The 20,605-nt window shown below is 47.0% G+C and overlaps 1 protein-coding gene across 4 annotated transcripts in view; it reads right to left on the reverse strand.

Moving 5' to 3' along the window:
- The window catches only part of LOC119171738 (uncharacterized), a 93,460-nt gene that overhangs the window by 28,146 nt on the left and 44,709 nt on the right, over nt 1–20,605 (reverse strand). Inside the window, exon 1 of one of the 4 annotated variants that reach the window (XM_075892337.1) lies at nt 11,825–11,961. The exons of 2 other annotated variants lie outside the window; for them this stretch is intronic. In XM_075892337.1, coding sequence (XP_075748452.1) covers nt 11,825–11,942 — 118 coding nt within the window. In that variant the 5' untranslated portion in view covers nt 11,943–11,961. Of the gene's footprint in view, nt 1–5,103; nt 5,755–11,824; nt 11,962–20,605 lie in introns of those variants that run through there. One more of the 4 variants, XM_037422562.2, reaches the window with a different exon arrangement.

Raw genomic sequence — 20,605 nt, forward strand, 5'->3', positions numbered from 1 at the left:
AAAATATTTGCGAATTCTTGTATTAAGCTTTTAACTAAAACAAATGGTATTATGCCATATGTTTTTGTCAAACCATACTTTCGAATACAATTACCTCAAATTGCAATTTGGGAAAGTCCGAATTTTTTTTACAATTTTCTGCTATTTCAAGACCCTCGTCCCCCCTTAAATGTGAAGAATTTCTTAGCGAACTTCGGCGACTTTGACCGTACCTATTTATCTATCTATCTAGCCACCTGCGACATTCCGCTTTTCTGGCCGTTTCGTTAATGGTATCTATACCAAAACTGTTACGAGATTTCCTGGCTGTATAAGTGGCTAGTCATAATATGAAAATCATGACATGCATGCCATCAATGTCATAATTTACATTTCATGGTCTTGCTGCTCTTGCGGTGGCTTAGTTCACATGACATATTGCAAAACTGGTATGGTATGACATGACTGCATGGCGAACATAAGTGACAGACCCTAACGTGGAAATCATGACATGCATGCCATGTAAGTCACGACTGCATGTCACGCTCATGATGCACTCGCGGCTGTTTCGCTAGCTTCCCATATACCAATGGGATTATGTGACGCAAACGTTCGACAAAGATAAATGTCACGTCCGAACATGATAATCATAACCTGCGTGTCATGTAAAACATGACTACATGCCTCGTTCATAGTGTGCTTGCGGCCGTTTCGCTAGCTTTACATATACCGAATCTGGTGTCACGTGACTTCAATGGATGACGAAAATACATGACTGGTGTAATTTTAATGATGATGACATGGAAGTCATGTACGGTATAATTTACGTCCGCCTCGTAAATTTGTGCTGATTTTAAAGTGGCATATCAACCTTCCCCATACGGGCTTCTCATATCGTCGATTCCCACAGTACGTGGGATCTGTCAATTTTTTTTAACTGAGCAAGTGTGCTCTCACGGTCAAGGCCTATTAGCATAATTATAATCTGATAGGTTTTCTAGAAGTCTGCAATGTGACCGTGTGCAACACTCGAGCACCAACAATCCGGCTGCTGCATGGTGAACGGTTTCTAACGCACTGCTTGCAGCAAGGTAATCGCTGAAGATCAACAACAGAACACCGGGACAAAAAAAGTTTTATTGCTATCCTCATATACTGCATCCGCCAAGTGTATTCAACACGCGTCAGAGACAAAAAAAAGTGCAGGAATAAAAAAAAAGAGTTATTCGCGGTGTGCTTAAAAATGTACTGGGTAGCTTTAAAAACATTTTGCGTAACCGTTTACACGATAGTAGGGCAAATAGTATTCTTATTGCGTTTGAACAAGCGAACTGGCCATCTACGCATTTTTTTTCTTCAACGAACTGTGCACATTTTAGTTGATTTGTCAACTTGAACATTGTTTAATACAATGTTCAAGTTGACAAATCAACTAAAATGTGCACAGTTCGTTGAAGAAAAAAAAATGCGTACATGGCCAGTTCGCTTGCGCTAAAACGAAGACAACGCACTCAAATTTTGCGGGAAAAAAAATTGTCGCCCACGCGAACTGTCGTCTAAAATTGCGCCACTTTCATGTATACAATACACAGGCGCCTGCGACACCGCGCCGCAAGAAGGGAAATGGTCGGGCCTGCTTCGATATTTCGGTTGCGTTACGTATATGTAGTTTTTCTACACAACGCATAGCATGAATTAGCCATGATTTGCGGGCGTTGGCATAGCGTGGCACTGCGCACGAAACTCCCCCCCCCCCGGGGGGGGGGGAGTGTGTGTGGGCCCACACACCCCACGTACACCGCTGCCAAGAGTCTCAAGAGATCAGGGCGTTTTGCCACGTCCTTGTCTGCTTGTCATGTCTCGCAGTGCCAACAGCCTCGTGATTAGTGTACAGGTATAACACATATCCGTGCGCGCGCTGCTGAGGTGTGCGTGAAAGAAGACGTCGCGCTTACAGTTTCCAGACAACTCACCTCCGGAGCCTGTATACGTGAATTATCTGCGTGCACATTGTGCGTCCACTTTCAGGGCGAAGCGATCATGTTGCCGTGATCAGTACGAAACGGAACACTGAACTTGTCCTTTAAAGGTCGTATAGCAGCTAACGCAGTTGTCTTGCAAGCGCGGAAGTGTTCATGAAACGAAGTATACTCACGTGTAGAGGCATATGGAAAGGTATCTCTGGCAATTGACACGCGTGCATGTTCAGATCACTGTATTCGTTGAATATACGTGCACTTCGTATACCTCCTCACAGTTTTCACGATAGTACGCGTGCATTTGCTTGAACACTATAAAGTATACGAGCTACTCGTGCATACGATTATATACTGCACTATCGAGGACAAAGGTCTACAAGATAGGGGCCCTATGGCGACTGCGCAAGTTCCTTACAGAACTTGTGCGGTCGCCAGGACAGCGTAAGTTCTGGCGTTTTTGTATAAAACTGCATAAGTCCCTTACGGAGATTACGCCGTTCCTGTATAAGACAGTTACAGAACTTTGTGCGGAAGAAGCTGCTTTGTTTTCATATTCTATCATTGGAGGAAGAATTAAAGCGAATTTCTCCCGTGTTGTTAATACATAAACCTTGTAATTCAGTGAATGCAAAAACTATCAGAGACTGAGAAACTTTGATTAGAACTACGTTATCAGCTGATATGCGAATATTCAGTTTCCTCAAGAATCTTGTGATCTGGCGCTGTCATTCCCGACAGTACCATCGTATGCATTAATGTGAAAAATCGTAAAGAGGTCAAATGTACATCAGAAGTTTATGTAGAACAGGCATACCGAATAGAGGGAAGGAGTATCGAAATGAGAAAGGGGGTGAGGCTGTCTAGAATGTAATGGCGCCGGAGTGATATGTGCATATGTAGCGTCCGAAAAAAAAAAGTATACACTGAATGGACGAGTATAGCTATCTTTTGTCTATACAAGGGAAACCGCACATGTTTTGGATTTGCATTGTATAGCGTCGTATATTGACATAACAGTGCACCCTCGGGGAAGTTGCCATCTTAGAAGCTAATTTGTAAACCACAAAATTGCCAAAGAACACCGCTCTCTGAATTCAGCTCCACTGAGATTCTACTCCATTGCCCAAGTGCGCCGGCGACATGGTGACCTTTACGGGCCAATGATATTTAACCGACAGGTTTTCGCCTATTCGGGAAAATATCCGAAGGACGAATCTCATCGGCTGATCAGTCACCGAAAATCCTTCATCAATATTATCACGTGGTCGATAACGTCATTACGATTTCGCCTTATTCGTTACAGTTGCCCCACAGTGCACGATCTGGGGTGCATACTGTCTTATTACGGAGGTCATACGTTTGCGCTTTGCGGTTAGAGGCGTAGCGCCGCCGCAGAGATAGGGGGGGGGGGGGCTGTGAAAGGACGACGGAGGCAGTAAACAGGTCTGACGTCACTCGGAAGCTGTGCCAGACACGAGTTCCCGCTATGGCTCCTTTCTTGTTTCTTCTGTTGTGCTTTAGGGACGACAGACACAATAGGTTTTGGCAGATGTTACGGAAGAACCGAGGCGACCCGGAGGGATAGTAAATTGCGATTCGCCCTTTGTTCAACTATTCGTTATCGCTCTTGGTACGCTTCCATCGGAAGTTAACTAAGCAAAAACAAGTCCGTTAGCCGAGCATCTCATTGTTTCAAGAGAATGCCAGGATATTGGCGTCTCTTCAAGTCAAACATGCCTTGATCACCTCAGAAAGCAGTGGCATTTGGAAACGGTATGGTGAAAGTACTTTAAGAAGTAATGAAAAGTGAAGGGAACTTGGAATCATTCCGGTTGTTTGTTCAGGATATTGCTGATCACGTGCTTCTTGTCACGTGCACTTTTGTCGGACAGTCGGCAAGCATACTCAAGTTAAACGCATTACCTGCATGGTAATTTTGAGAAGCTGAGTTACAAAAAAAAACTATTACATGCCCAGTTTCGTTACCAGGGACCCTAAAAGAACGCAACTATGTGTCTTATGAAAAAAAAAAAAAAACGCCAGGCCTGCGCAGAAGGCGCACAGTCACAGCAAAAGCTAGAAGAGCGTCCTTCCAGAGCCTTTTCAAAACACTCATTTGTTAACTACTGCAAGCACACTTGCTTGATACCCACTAGGACATTAATAGTAAATTTTTTTGGGTAGAAGGCCGGCATTCGCTATATGCTGTTTTTCGCCATTTTTCTGAGAAGCGTCGTAACAGCTAAACACTTGCAAGGAATTTTGTGCCAATTGTTCATGCAGTGGCTGACGACGATGAGGAATTATGGCTGAAGTGGGCATGCGCCACAGTTATTAGGGAACAAGAACCAACTTATGTAATGGATTGGAGCATTGGACGACCCACTCGTTACGCTATTGGCATTGTGCGACGACTCGTTGTTCTTTTGCTGTTTTAAAACGCTTTATAAGTCGCATTAACGCGATTGCTTTCCCAACATCAAGCCTGCTAAGGCAAGTTTGCCATCAAGTCCCAAGCAGCGGTGTGGCTCAGTGGTAGAATACTTGGCTGGCACCCAGCGGACCCGGGTTAGAGTCCCACTGTGCCATTGGTGCTAGGTTTAACATATGTTATTAGCACCGGCGTAACTCAGTGGTAGAATATTAAGCTGGCACACAACGGACCCGGGCTCAAGCCCCACTGTGTCATTTTTTTATGTAGTTACGGACACCGGCGGCGGCGGACAACTGCGCGTGACTTGAGCTGTGACATGACGATAGTTATAGCGCGAGAACAGAACGATGACACAGAGACAAGAAGGACACAAAGGACACGAGCGCTAAATCTTCGTTCTGTTCTCGCGCTATAACTATCGTCATGTCATACCAACTAGCCCAAGCTGCCACACTTCCGAGTTGTGACGTTGTGATCTCATAACAGCCTTCGCTGTAAAATGTCATGTCCTGCTTGCCTTCATTCTGTAGACTTGGCGTTCACCAGCACTTGGTCAGAATAATACGTAATTCTATATTCTCAGTTGTTGTATACTAGATTGATGTCAGCGTAAAATGTCGCTGCATCTGCGCGTCACGGCCCTGGCCGTAACAACCAGTAAAGAGAAAAAATAGAATCTATGCGCGCGTACACCTGAGGCAGTCGTCTTACCTCGCCGCTTTCGGTAGCCTGTCAGACGCAGCAGGCCGTTCGCGTTGCTCTGCAACCGGCCTTGCATCAGGTTCGCCTTGGAAGGTCGCCTGCCGATGCAGCCGCTGTAGCGCGGACCCACGACCGCGTCGAAGCTGGTGTGTCGACACACCACGCACGGTACGGAACCAGCGCTGATCTTGCGCGTGCGACTCGATCCCATCTGCATCTCTGCAATCTCCTCGAGGACGACCAAACGTCACTTGAATCTAGAACGTCTTCACACGAACGTCATGTTTCCAAACTTCGAGGCAACCGACAGCGATCCCAACACCGCGCAACAACCTTTGCCACTGGGAAGGTCTCACTCGATCTTCTTTTGACGAGGCGGCTCCTGATATCCGCGGTTCCACAACCTGAAACAGCGTGATGTCTTGCGGCGTCACATAAAACGACGTAGAAGGAGCTCTAAGCCGCCACTGAGGTGATTATAGTGGACCCCGAATTCGATGCTTGTACACGAAGCACCGATAATCCTCGTTGTCCCTCCCGTACCGTACCAGTTGAAGGTGTGCTCTCCACACTCCGCGACAGCTTCTGTGCAGTTCACCGATCGGCTGAAACGCCACCGGATTTCCCTGACAATCTCAGCCGCGCTGTAACATTGTGTGACGTCCGTGGTGATAGAAAATCGGGCCTCTTTCTGTCTTGCCTCGCATCCGACGGTGGCAGGGGGACGTCCGCGCATGCTTGTCCTGGGGAGAGCGGAAGATGCGGTCGGGGCAATTATTATCGATTGTTTCTGGGCTCGCATTTGGCTGGAGATAAGAGGTAATCTGCTCCCGACACCATTTTTTTTTCTGTGAGGGAAGCACACACAAACGGAGGGAGCTTTGTTCTTATCGATGTGATGCGATAAACAACGTGTTGCTAGAGAAAATGGCAACCGCACTTCGCCAACAACTTCACCAGCAACGACCTCCCTGCTACAATAATCAAGTACATGCTAACAATTCATACAGCGGAGTGTTCGTGAGCAGGAACATCGCAGTTCACATAATGGAGTAGCATGCAGAAATAAAATGCACGTCAATGAAGATGTCTCTTGAATGGTCTTTGCGCACCGATGAAATAATTGACCACTTACGAAAGTCGTTTCACATAACAAGATCTCCAATCAGCAGTCAGACGCCATTGGTGCTAAAGAATACCCGTATGTCGACAGTTTCTACGTGGAGTCATATAGCATGTTCGAGAGTTCGATTGGGTGGCTGTTGGAAGCTGAGCGACCGCCAGGACGAGCGTGCTGCTCCATAACACCTCGGCTGCTATGGCCAAATGACCCATGTATGAGGAGCCAAAATTACGAATCTTCTCGCAGATTTGACATCTAGACCGAGTGTGCCTGGGTGAAGACAAGACCTGTGGACGTTGGCCTTTTTTTTTTCCAAAAACAATTACACATCTTGAAATTTGACGTTATACTTAAGGCCTGGTCTACCGCACGGTAGTCAGCTGTGCAAAAAAAAAAAAAAAACACAACATGGCTAAGGGCTCTCATTAGCAGGCAGGTATGTCCTTAACTGATAAATGGCTTGATACTCGTCCAAACTTATTATCTTTCGACGACTGTATTGTTTTAGCGTGGTCAAGCAACTACTGGGGCTTGTTTAGACCAACCGCAGCAGCCCTGGATAAAATGCTGCATTTAGAAGAGTCGCTACATACAGTGCATGCAGCCGTGGCCGAAAACAGCTTTTACGAAGCAGTGCAAATGAATGAGTGGTTTTGTAACCACAATGCCACCGCCTCACGCAAATTCGCGAATAAAGCGACCAACGTATACAACGGGGCTGCGTGTCCAATGACAGTGAGGCCCGGTTAAGTGGATTATCATAATCACCGTCGTTTAATACATTGAAAAAATCACCTTAAAACTGATTCGTCTTAGCATTAATTTCCCCCGCATTCACCGTACACTCTGTTTCTAGTCTACTTGAAGGCGAAAGTAATAAAAAACCGGGACCCCCGCGCATTTCGAATACTTGAGCAGACCTGTCGACGTAACTCACAGGTAACCCTGGACAGAAAAGCGATACCATCTTTTTTTCAGCAGAAACCGTCTCAGCCAATGAATGGCTGGTAGATAAAGCATCTGCATTCAGAGCGCTCGCTATTGCGAACCATTCGCGAGTGGGAATAATAAAACAGGCCTTCGAATGTTGGAAACTTTATGTCGCCTCTCGCATTGAAGGTATGCTGCGGCATTCGTTCACGGCTTGTGGTCAAAGGAATAACGACCCGAAAGGTCTCGACAACGAATAGTAGTGCGGCAAATTTATCAAGACATTATTGGAGACTCGGCATGTAAGGAAAGCTCATCACGCCTATATAACGCGGGGTTTAGCAGCCGACGAAGAATGATAACTTGCTCGTGACACAAGCTATACACTGGAACAAAGCGACCCAGGTGATGCTACACGATTATAGCAATGTATCTCTGCAATATAGATTTCTGAACAATAATTCCAACATATGACCGTTTGATACTTGTTTTGTGCCATATCATGTACACAGCTGTTAAGCGTTAATCAGAAAAATATGGTCAGTGAACTCATTCGTGAACAGTAACCATCCTGCCATACCTAATTGGAGTGCAGAGTGCCCAGCGTGACATGCCCTAAAATTATCTCGTTTGGGCAGTGGGATAAGCGCTTATACATAGATAAAAGATGGAAATGGGGATCCAACATGGCGGATATTTCGTTAACCAAAAGAATCTAAACCATGAACGTTATAAGAGAGAATCGCGTTGCGCTGGATTGACTGGCGCTAGGTTCCAAAAATATATGGTCAAAATTTCCAGAGCCCTCCACTGCGACATTCCTCATAATTATATAGTCGTTGTTGGATGTAAGACCCCGGGATATTATTATTACGTTCCAAAGCTGCAATCAGATGATGAGGCACGCAATGGAGAACTTAGGGTTAATTTTGACAATCTGCGTGTGTTCAAAGTGTGTCTAAATTTTTATATGTTAGCGGGTTGTGGCGTGTCGCCTTCAATCAAGTGCGGAAGCCGTGGCTACATAGGATCGAACCCGAAGTGGTCTGCAGCGTCGTGACGCAACAGCATCTCGGCTACCATTCTTTGTATCTCTGTTGTACTTTACACTAGTACGTGACACTTTTATTGTGGTATTCACGAGCACCAGAAACGAGTGTTTTACGAACTCAAATGGCGTGTAGAGTAAAAAAAAAGTTCTTGTAATGACATTTTGTTCACTATATTGCAACTCATATTGTAACCTCATATTCTCCATCGGAGCACATTCGCACCTCTTCGCCACTTATCGATATGCTTCTCAAAGAGGCCTTACTCCTACGTTCTTTCTTTTATTGATTGCTCGACTAGATTGCACCGCTTATTTTACCTCAGCGATATGAATTGACGTCAGTATGGACGCTAAATTCTTCACTGCACAATTGCGTTCCTGTTCAACCTCCAAGTGGTTCTATTACCTGGGAGCGCATCTCGCACTACGTTCCGCCTGTAGTGACGCACGTAAATGTGATAACGAAAGAAATTAAAGAACTGTCCTCACACAATAGACGTGAGTGTACGGGACTGCGCGAGACACGCCTCCGAGACCGCACAGCCGCGGGTTACACGCCCCCATTTAAGGTCAACACGCGTTGAGCATGTGCACACTTCTTCAGCTCGAAAGAGTCTCTCATTTCAGGCACCGATAGCTCCTCACTCTCAAACTCCGAAGACTTACCCTCCCTTAGCTTCCCTCCACGAATGACCCGAGAAGCATTTCGTGGTTTTCGGTGGCACGCCGACGTCTCCGTAATCTCGAGCCGTCGGTGGAAGCCGGGCGATAGCGCCACAGTTTTCTCTCGAATGCAAAGACAAAAGGTTGAGATGCGCCGCTATCAGACGCTTCGTTTGCCTTTCCCCGAGAGGTCTGCTCTTACCACTTTTGCAGTGCTCAGTGAGCTTCACTGCAGCCCTAGTCCACATTTTCACAAAGCTGTAGAGGTGCGTATGTACGAAAGAGCAACTAAAAAACGAAAGAAAAGAAGGATAAGCCGTCTAAGCTCGTCTTTCACTTACGACACGCATCGCCTCAGCTCCGTAAGCAGGAACCGTATCGAGGCCACTTTCGGGAACGCCGTCCGACAATGGGACGTTAACGTTAGAGCACGACGTCCCACATAAGCGATGGTTCCCTCTCTCGATGTGCTCAGATTTTAGAGTACCTCCAATGAAAGTATCATCGTTGCTTTCATCGAATTCGCTCAAGTGGGGCTCTCAAATCAGCACCGGCAGGGGCACAGCCCAAACTTTCGCACCCCTTCCCGCCACTCATCAATAACAAACTGTCGTGTTCCAAGCACCCCTGTGTCACGACAACACCGGACATAACACAAACATAATCAATATACAGCTCGTAAAGTCAATTAACCGCTCCTCTGTACCCTCACAAGGAGCTCACTTGTCATAGCTGAAGCCCTCCTCCCCCTTCTTGTAAAAAAACACACAAACACACACACACACACTCACCCCATCCCGCGTACCTCAGAGCACTGCATGGTGATCTGATTCCCAATGCGCAGGGGAAGCGAAGAGTTGCAGCTGTAGCGTGAAAGTTCAGGAGGGCGGCGGCGTTCATGGGCAATACAGCGCGAAACCTTGAACGCGAAACTAGAGAGGCTATAAGGCTCTTTAGCGAAATAGTCAATTTGCAACTCACCCCTACTCCTGCGTCGAGTTAACTGCAAGTTACTGGGCAAGTGTGTCAGTGCATGGATGGGAAGAAGCTGTGGAGCTTAAATCAACGGCTAGTGTGAGGAAGACTGCATGCACACAAAGGTGGAAAACGGGTGGAGCATAAATTCCACCCAGACCCATCCAGACCATATATAGGGGAGCGCCAATTTTCCTTGTTACCTTTACTCAGTCGGACCTCTTCCGCAATTCTAGAGAGTTGAGTGTTATGGCCATGCATGTTTTCTACGATAATAGCGACCGAGGTTCCCCGATGTTTAATTGGCTAGAAACGTTTTCTCCCGGAGAGAAATTACCGGCCGTTATCACAAGCACGTCATCGCTTCATTTTATTTCTTGCATCTATTGTGACGCTTATTCTTTATGGATCCGACACCATGACAGCAGGATGTCGCAGCGGTAAAGCTTGTCTCTTCTTAATGCAAGACCCAGCGCACGCCTGTGACTAATACCGCATATTCGGCCTCGTCGAGCATATATACTTTACTACGGTTACGAGCAAATGGTGAAGCGAGAATTCGGCCGATGTGAGTTCGTAGCCATTTCACGTCTCAGTAACGTTCTAAATATAAGAACGTAAACGCGAGAATGTTAGAAGATGCGCTTCTCGCCAAAAGCAACCGTGAGAATACACCGCACGAACTTTTTCAACCTGCATTAAAGATGAACACAACGTACCGAAGTTGGTTCTAGATAAAAAAAAAAGTATGACGCTCGAAAAAATACACTTGCCTGTACCTTCCAACGCGTTTTTTTTTTCATTGTGTGCGAGCAGGAGGTGTCGTCATGCGAGCAACTCAATATGGAGTAGTGTGCCTTTTGAAAAGGGTAGAACAAAACAATGACAGTGGAAACTTGAAAGAGCGAAAACATCAAGTTTGATAAAACGAGGCTGTCAGAGGGAGTGAAGACAGATTTTGAGGGCGTCTTTTGTTCTGGTGGGTCATTGTTTCATATTCCATAAAGGCTAGAAAACATCAATAATAGCTGAATGCTTAATTTTGTTACATCATCAAATTTAATTTTCAACAATTATATCAGAACAATTGTACGCCCGTTGTGCGCATAAAAATTAACGTGCCTAAAAACAATATTTGAAAGCGAAACTATATAATGTTTTACGATGCCACAGCTTGGAATCAAAGGAATTCACAGACAGGCATACTGGCATACTTCTTTCTTGCCGGCCTCGTTTAGAAAACGCATGTAAACAGGTTTCTCAAAGCTAGTAGGGATGTGTACACTCAATTAATATATCATGAAGCGTGCCATGCGCTAAAAATTAAGAGAAAAATGAACCATTCAAGACATTTCAGAATCCTTTCATTTCCGCACAAAACAACGGGCTGACCCCCCCCCCCCCCCCGCCTTTCCTCTCCCTTAACTAAGCGGGAAATAAATTACAATAACAATGCTAAATCCGTTTTTTTTCCTGGGCCCCGCCTCGGTGGTCTAGTGGCTAAAGTACTCGGCTGCTGACCCACAGGTCGCGGGATCGAATCGCGGCTGCAGCGGCTGCATTCTCGATGGATGCGAAAATGCTGTGGGCCCGTGTGCTCAGATTTGGCAGCACTTTAATGGTCCCAGGCAGTCGAAATTCCCGAAGCCCATATGATAGTTTTCGGACGTTAAACCCCGCGTATCAATCAATCAATCAATCAATCAATCAATCAATCAATCAATCAATCAATCAATCAATCAATCAATCAATCAATCAATCAATCATTTTCTAAGTCATGCACAAGAAAAAATTAAGCGAAATGACACAGCATATTGATTGATATCGAAAGCTGATTCAACTTACTGTATCTCGTTTGGCGGTGTTACAGGAACCCTGCTAAATGCTTCGTCATTTCCTTCTTTCTTCGTATCGCAACACTTCAAAGATGATTACGTCAGTGCATGCACAATAATTGAAAAGGTTTGCACCAACTTGTGTAGACTTACGCATGGGCACATGGGAAGACATGCACCCTGGTCTCTCAATCCGTCTGCTCGTCATGATCACCAAAGCCGCACCTAGTATACCCATCCGCTGTGGGGCTGCGTTCTTTCCAGCGCGCATATCCCGGTACAATCACTGAGAAAGCGTCGTCTTCGAAACGCATTCCGGAGTGTATTGGCAGTCCGTTTACTTCGTCGATGGCCAGCGCACAATTCCTGGACATCTACTCGACGTCTTGGTGTAGACGTTTTGGTCACTATCCGACTTCCTCAGACGATTCCTCGCTTTGTTTTTCGCCTTCGCTTCTGTAGAGGCACGCGCAGTCTTCTCCAGGCAACGGCTTCCAATTTGAACGGTCCACTACTGGCTTTTCCGGATGTACACGCTCTTCTAGACATATACACAACGCCACGTACACTGCTCGGCTGTGGCTCGACTCTCTCGAGGGCCTTGGTGGTGGCGCTCCAGTCCCTGACCCCGTAGGCCGTTATACCCGCTCGCCGCGGGTTACCGGCGTCGGCGGGCCAGCGTATTGCAGCCGGAAAGGCAGCATGTACGACTCGAGAAGAAAACGGGTCGGCGATAGTGGCGTTTTCAGTTTTCTCGCAGCTTGGTTGCGACGGTTGTGAAACTCATGGCGGTGCATTTATTATGATTTTTTTTCTCTCGACGTTGTTTATACAGCTGTCACGGTCACTCGAATTGGGTCCCGAGAGTTGTAAGGGATTCCCGTCGCGTTTGCGTAGCGCTGAGGCTGCACGAATTGTGAGAGTCGCGCATATATACCACGCTTACTCAGATGCAAGCTACGCATGTACTATTCAAGAAATATCGAGAGAGAGAGAGAGAGAGAGAGAGAGAGAGAGAGAGAGAATTTATTTACAGAAAGATAGAGAGGTCGGCCTGAGCTATAGTTTGCTCTACAAAACGAATGCGAACGAGTCGGGTCGGCTCGGATTAAAATGTGTGGTTCCTGGGTCTTCACTTTGCCCCGCCGCGGTGGTCTAATAGCTAAGGTACTCGGCTGCTGACCCACAGGTCGCGGGTTCGAATCCCGGCTGCGGTGGCTGCGTTTCCGATGGAGGCGGAAACGTTGTAGGCCCGTGTGCTCAGATTTGGGTGCACGTTAAAGAACCCCAGGTGGTCGAAATTTCCGGAGCCCTCCACTACGGCGTCTCTCATAATCATATAGTGGTTTTGGGACGTTAAACCCCACATATCAATCAATCAATCATGGGTCTTCACAGTCCGCTTCGAGCATCATGAATTGTCTGAGAACTACCGTGTAAATGGGAATATGGTTGGGAGAAGACAGGTATCGTACTCAGACAGGTGGGTTTATTCCTGCTATATTCTGGTGCAGGAAAAAGGGAGCAGAAAAATGCGAGAGAAAGAGAGAAAGAAAACGGAAAGAAGAAAGCGACAAAGGAAGGAACGAAGGAAGGAAATGTGCGGTAAATTCACGCACTCGCGTAGGAGTTCGCGAAAAACCAGTCTACCTCAAGAACCGCATATAAGGCCGGCATTACGTTGGGCCGCCAACGCCACCTTGATAAGTTGTATGCGAGGATTCGCAACATCAGGTTAGCTGATACAGCCCCATTACTCTTTGCGTGCATTCAAAATAACTTCTATATTTACAGACGTCCATTGCGCTTCTTGTGCAGGCCGGCTTATATTCGAGCACGTACGGCATCTGCCGGCAGTCTGGGCGCGATGACTGCATAAAAGCGCGAAATGGAAGGCAACAAAAAGCCACGCGGCGACGTCGGGGCCTTGAGAGCGAGTTTCTTCGTGACGATCCTTGGCGGGGAGAAGATTCCGACGGGGGGTCAGGATACGCAAGGTCGGCTGGCGCGAGAGGAAAACTGTGTGTAGGGATGGGGGGAGAGTGATTGCGAGAAGGGTATGGCCCATCGGTAATGAACGGTAGCATTAAATAGCTCACATGCTCTGTGTTTAGTGACATATGCAACATCTCTCAAGCACGATGGCGACTGGCTCGTGGAAGGATCATTGATGACGGGGCAGGATTTCGCCCAGTGAAGAGATACTGCTTTCCGTATTTTCTTCCTCGGGCTAAAGTGCACGTGAGCGACACAACAGGCAGCGGACAGAAGTCAGTTCTCGCTGATTACGAATAGAAGCATTTACTCACGCAGAACGCGGCGTATTGCGGCTTCTTGTACAAAACTACTGAAGAGAAGGAACACTCAGGTGCGCTTGCCTTGTCCCGTAAAAGTGGAGCAAGTGAAGCTCGGCGTGCGCTTGACGCCTGCATTTAATTTAGGGGCGAAACTCCTTAGGGTCGAGCCATGTCTCCTGTCCGTCGGCGTGACATGCTATGGATATCCATATGAATATCTCTATAGGTTCCATATCCATATCTCTATATGAATATCTCTATCTCTCTATGAATATATCTATCTCTAATATCCCTATAGGTTGAGATGTCATATATGGACATCTCAACCCCGCATGCGCATTATGATTAATAAAAAAACTTTGTACATACTGTAGACACATGTCACGTCTTTGCATGATCGAATGGGCAATGTACGGGGGTTAATGATCATCCTGCGGAGCTTCGCCCACTCACCATCATTCACTTCGTGGATATGCTGTGATTTGCCTTCGTTCTCTCTTCGTTTTCCTCTGTCTCTTTTCTTTCTTTTCTTTCCTCTTTTCTCGTTCTTTCTTTCTCTTCCTTCTTTCTTTCTCATTGCGCAATACCCTTGCGTTTTCTTCCTTGATGCCCCGAGTCGGACCTTCGTCCTGGTGCTTCTAAATCCAGGCAACAATGAAATGTGGCAACGTGAAAGTACGAGTCGCCTCTATGAAATATCAGATTACCATATCAGAAATGGCTAATCACCGATAAGCCCATGACCGAGAGAGCATCAGTTATTCAAACAAACGACGCGTACAATGGCGCACGCTACCGAAACACCATCGAGGGCCGCTTTTCGGTACGTTCGCCGGCGCCGCAGTTTTCGCGTACGACCCGTCCACTGAAATCGGAGTCGTGAAGATTTCGCTTAAAATGTGCAGTTATACGTAGTATAGCTTTTAGCATCAGGAAGAAATATTACTATGGTGATAGCACAAAGAGAGAGAGAGAGCGAGAGAGAGATAATAAGAATGAAAGAAAGGCAGGAAGGTTAACCATGGCTGAGCCCGGTAGGCTACCTTGCACTTGGGAGAGGGTGACAGCACATAGAGAAGCATACATACTTAAAGGGTGGACATTCTCCCGTAGAACCCTGTGGCCGAGGTATACTTCACTGCTTTCAGAGCCACGAGCGGCTTCAGACCGACAATGTCTTCGGCATGAATAAATAAAGCAAGAATTTTTTTTTGTGACGCTGTTGTTTGAACCCTTGCTCTCATGCTCCGAAGGTGAGTGTCTTTACTACTAGGCTACACACCCATGCTTTATTAATGATGTACTAGAGGGGAACAATGACTTGGTTCAGAATCAAACTTGTTTTCGGAGAACTCTAATGCCATGAATTTCACAATATTACGTTCTATATCAGCAGAGAAAATCAAGGTCTAAATGTCATGTTTGTCCCCGCCGTGGTGGTCTAGTGGCTAAGGTACTCGGCTGCTGACCCGCAGGTCGCGGCATCAAATCCCGGCTGCGGCGGCTGTATTTCCGATGGAGGCGGAAACGTTGTAGGCCTGTGTGCTCAGATTTGAGTGCACGTTAAAGAACCCCAGGTGGTCGAAATTTCCGGAGCCCTCCACTACGGCGTCTCTCATAATCATATGGTGGTTTTGGGACGTTAAACCCCACATATCAATCAATGTCATGTTTGAATCTCGTGCCCTATTCACCGCTTGCGACGTCAAAGAATTCAAAACGTATTTTTTGGTGTTTTTGCGACATTTACTGGATAAAATTTTCCTAAACTTCGTATGTCAGGTCTGTGGTACCCACAGACGACAATGTCCTTCATTTTTATCAATTAGAAGCTGCGTAGGACCCAGTGGACGCTGTCCAAAGCTATGACGTCACGATGTTTGGTGCGAGAATCTCAAGGCGACGTCTTCACCCGCATTTAATTTTCGCGCGTTTTCTCGCCTTCGAAGCGCTGTCTCGCGGTAGGAGTGGTGTTTTCGAAGGTTTTAAAATTTTACTAATACTGCGTGCAACATAAATGCAGAACGACACTTTCTATGCTGACTCTATACTGACTTTGGCGGCAGCGCATTAATCGTTCTCTGCAGGACACCAAGTAGGACCGACATGAAGGAATGTACTATACATCAGTAATTTTTTCTTTCAAGAAATTTAATGGCGAATTTATGTTCCGATGGTCTTTCTCAGGTGGCTAGCAGATATGTTGTCTGACGAGGGAGCATAGGCAGACATATATGTATAGGTACGCTGTCTGGTAGGTATGTTCAAGCCACGGCCGCGAAACACATCGAGCGGTCACTCTGTACTAAAGCATATCTCTCTACGGCCAGCATACGGAGTACGGTATACAGACGACAGAAAGATTCTCCATTTTCCCCTATTTTTTATTTATGTCGTCACTGATGGGTTAGCAGAAAGTGGTTGAACCGTTATCCTGTTCCAAGAATCTCTTTCGCCCTCTGAAACGATGCGGTTCGTTTACAGCTGTGGCATATTGAAGCCTTTATAGCAGTACAATTGTTGACCCGTCATCACGACTTTCCGCAAGTGTTGTGGGAGCAGTAAAAATAAATTTTATATATATATATATATATATATATATATATATATATATATATATATATATATATATATTGATTTGTAGTGTTTAACGTCCCAAAACCACCATATGATTGTTGATTATGAGAGACGCCGTAGTGGAGGGCTCCGGAAATTTCGACCACCTGGGGTGTATATATATATATATATATATATATATATATATATATATATATATATATATATATATATATATATATATATATATATATATATATATATATATATATATATATATATATATATAGTGTATACCTAAGGGCTCGTTTTTCCATGTTTTAACACAATATTAATGAGATCTAACAGACAGTAATGCCAAGGAATGTACAGGGGAAGTTATTAGAACCAATGGAATGTAAATAAGAAAGAAAAGTGGATGAAAAAATAACCAGCCGTGAGCAGGAATCGAACCTACGACCTTCGAATAACGCGACCTTCGAATAGAGCATCGAACGCGTTATTCGAAGGTCGTAAGTTCGATTCCTGCTCACGGCTGGTTATTTTTTCATCCACTTTTCTTTCTTATTTACATTCCATTGGTTCTAATAACTTCCCCTGTACATTCCTTGGCATTACTGTCTGTTAGATCTCATTAATATTGTGTATATATATATATATATATATATATATATATATATATATATATATATATATATATATATATTGTAGTGAAGAAGAAGAGCTTCAGCGGCATTTCTCGGCGCATCAGGGGCATCGCCATCATCATAAGCTCGTGCTTGCTGCGCTTGGCCGGACGCTGCTGACTGCTTCGCTTTCTGCGTTCTGCGCTGCAAATAAACCCCGTTACAAGTGGTGGAGGTGCTGGGTTTCGATCACCCTGGAGCTTCGGAATCGCATTTTACCATCAATTATGCCTACCGACGCAAGCGCCGCTCCAACTCCTCCACCGGCACCGCCTACTGTTCTCTGCGCCGGTTCTCTGCGTCTGCGAGATCCCCCTGTCTTCTCAGGCACAGAAGACAAGGACGTTGACGACTGGATTTCAATGTACGAGCGAGTGAGTACTCACAACAAATGGGATGACACCGCCAAGTTGGCCTACGTCTCTTTCTACCTGTCGGACGTGGCCAAGCTGTGGTTTATAAACCACGAAGCGGAACTCCCTACATGGTCGGTCTTCAAAACGAGCCTCACACAAGTTTTCGGGCGGCCTGAGGTACGCAAACGCCGTGCCGAACAACGCTTACATACTCGGTCCCAGCAGCTTGGTGAGAATTTCACAAGCTACATTGAGGATGTTCTGGACCTTTGCAAGCGAGTGAACGAGTCAATGTCCGAAGAGCTTAAGATCAAGCATATCATGAAGGGCATTGAGGACGACGCTTTCCAAATGTTGCTTTCGAAGAGTCCTCGCACTGTCCTAGAACTGACCGAGTTATGCCAGAGTTTTGACGAGTTGCGCAGGCAACGTCTTTCCACCCGACGTCCCTCGGTGCTCGACGACTCTTCGTCCAGCCTTTCCACCCTTGGCATAGGAGAAGACCATGCCCCTCTTCTCTCCAAGATCCAAGAGTTCATCCGCGCTGAGGTCGCTCGTCAGCTCTCTTTGATGTCCTGTGTACCCGATCAACCACGCAGATCACCGTCTACACTCCGCGACTTCATTCAGGACCAGGTCGCACAAGTTCTTCCTCCCGCCCGTGAACCTCCCCCAGTCGCCGCACCTCTCACGTACGCCGAAGCCGTTGCTCGACCTCGACAGCCTGCGTTCCAGTCAGCGCCTATGTATTCGCCGCCGCCCTTTTCGCCGCCGACCTATTCACCGCCGACCTATTCACCGCCGACCTATTCACCGCCGACCTATTCACCGCCGCCTATGCCGATACCACCTCGGCCGCAGTTTTCTGCCCCCCAGCCGCAAGTCGGAGTCTACTCCGACCAATGGCGGACCTACGACAACCGTCCCATATGTTTTTCTTGTGGTGGTGTTGGCCACGTGGCACGTTATTGTCGTCGTCGCCAGGCTGCCCAGAACATTCGACGAATGCCCTCTTTCGACCCTCAGTTTTCGTCTACGCCTTCAAGCCCTCCTTCCTCTTCATTTTCTTCTGATCGTCCACACGGCCCGACCCGCCGCTCCCCATCTCCACGTCGACGTTCGCTTTCCCCTATGCGTCGCCGTTCCGGACCCACCGACCAGGAAAACTAACGGCCGCAGTTCCCGAGGCACGAACTGCGTCCCCGTCGCCATGCACAAGTCCTCGCCCCTGTCCAGCTAACGTCATTGAAGTGTCAGTCGATGGTATCGTCGTCATGGCGCTTGTTGACACCGGAGCCGCTCTATCCGTCCTGTCCATGAACCTGTGCCGCAAACTCCGCAAAGTTCTGACGCCATTATCCGGCCTCTCTCTTAGAACGGCTAACGCAGAAAGTGTAACACCTCTCGCAGCCTGCACCACACGAGTCGTAATCGAAGGGATTGTGTATATCGTCGAATTCGTAGTGCTACCCTCGTGTTCCCATGACATGATACTCGGCTGGGACTTCCTTGCGAATAATAATGCCGTCATTGACTGCTGTCGCGCTGAACTTGAGCTATCTGCACTTCCTGATGTTGATGCTGTTGAAGCCTCCCTGCCGTGTTATAAACTGTTTGTTTCCGACGACACCACCGTACCACCGCGCTCTTCTCTGCTGGTGACTGTGTCGTGTGACGCTATTTCCGACGGTGATGTTTTATTTACGCCCTCTGCCCAGTTCATTCAACGGAAATGTTCTCCACTGCCCGTTGCTCTCCTTACTCTCCACCATGGCGTCACGAAGACGCTCGTGTACAATACGCTAGAAGGGCCTTTACCTTTATTCTATGGTGAATGTCTCGGTCACGTGCATCCGATCGACGCCCGTCACATTTTTCACGCTCCATCTAGTTTACTCTCTACGGACCTCAGCGCACTTATTTCTGACTCTGTTGTTGACCAGTCACTCCTTGACGCTTTCCACCGCTCCATCGATGTCGCAACGTCTTCGTCAGAACGAAGCCAGTTAGTGAACCTGCTGCAAAAGTTTCGTACTTCTTTTGACAGCCACGCTTCTGGCCTCAGTCGCACATCGAACATATCTCACAAGATTGATACAGGAAGCCATACGCCTCTACGGCAGCGCCCCTACCGAGTCTCAGCGTCGGAGCGCCGTGTTATTGACGACCAGGTTGCTGACATGCTCCAGCGGGGTATTGTACAGCCTTCTAACAGTCCCTGGGCGTCACCGGTCGTTCTTGTTACGAAGAAGGACGGCTCCATTCGGTTCTGTGTGGACTATCGACGTTTAAACAAGATCACCCGCAAGGACGTTTACCCGTTACCTCGAATAGACGACGCCCTTGACTGTTTGCAGGGAGCAGAATACTTCTCTTCGCTGGATTTACGGTCTGGATACTGGCAAGTTCCTATGGAAGCATCTGACCGACCGAAAACAGCATTTGTCACACCTGATGGGTTATACGAGTTTACCGTTATGCCTTTCGGCCTTTGTAACGCTCCAGCCACTTTTGAAAGAATGATGGACGCTATTTTACGAGGCCTCAAGTGGAACACATGTTTATGCTACCTCGATGACGTAGTTGTCTTTTCCACCGATTTCGACACCCATTTAAATCGTCTCGAGCACGTCCTCACACGTCTCACCGACGCCGGCCTTCAACTCAACCTCCAGAAGTGTCGTTTTGGTGCTCGGCAGCTCACCATTCTTGGCCACGTCGTATCGCGGGACGGCATACTTCCCGACCCCGCCAAGCTTCGAGCAGTCGCCGATTTTCCGAAGCCAAAGAACTTGAAGGAACTTAGAAGTTTTGTCGGCTTGTCGTCATACTTCCGACGTTTTATTAGAAATTTTGCTTCCATATGTGCGCCCCTTACGGACCTTCTTAGCGGCGACAAGGACCTTTCTACCTGGTCACCAGCATGCGACGATGCATTCACCAAATTACGCCACCTGCTGACTTCACCACCCATCCTCCGCCACTACGATCCTGCCGCTCCCACGGAGGTTCATACTGATGCCAGCGGTGTTGGACTTG

The sequence above is a fragment of the Rhipicephalus microplus genome, chromosome 4, assembly GCF_043290135.1.
Source record: "Rhipicephalus microplus isolate Deutch F79 chromosome 4, USDA_Rmic, whole genome shotgun sequence".
Lineage (NCBI taxonomy): Eukaryota > Metazoa > Arthropoda > Arachnida > Ixodida > Ixodidae > Rhipicephalus > Rhipicephalus microplus.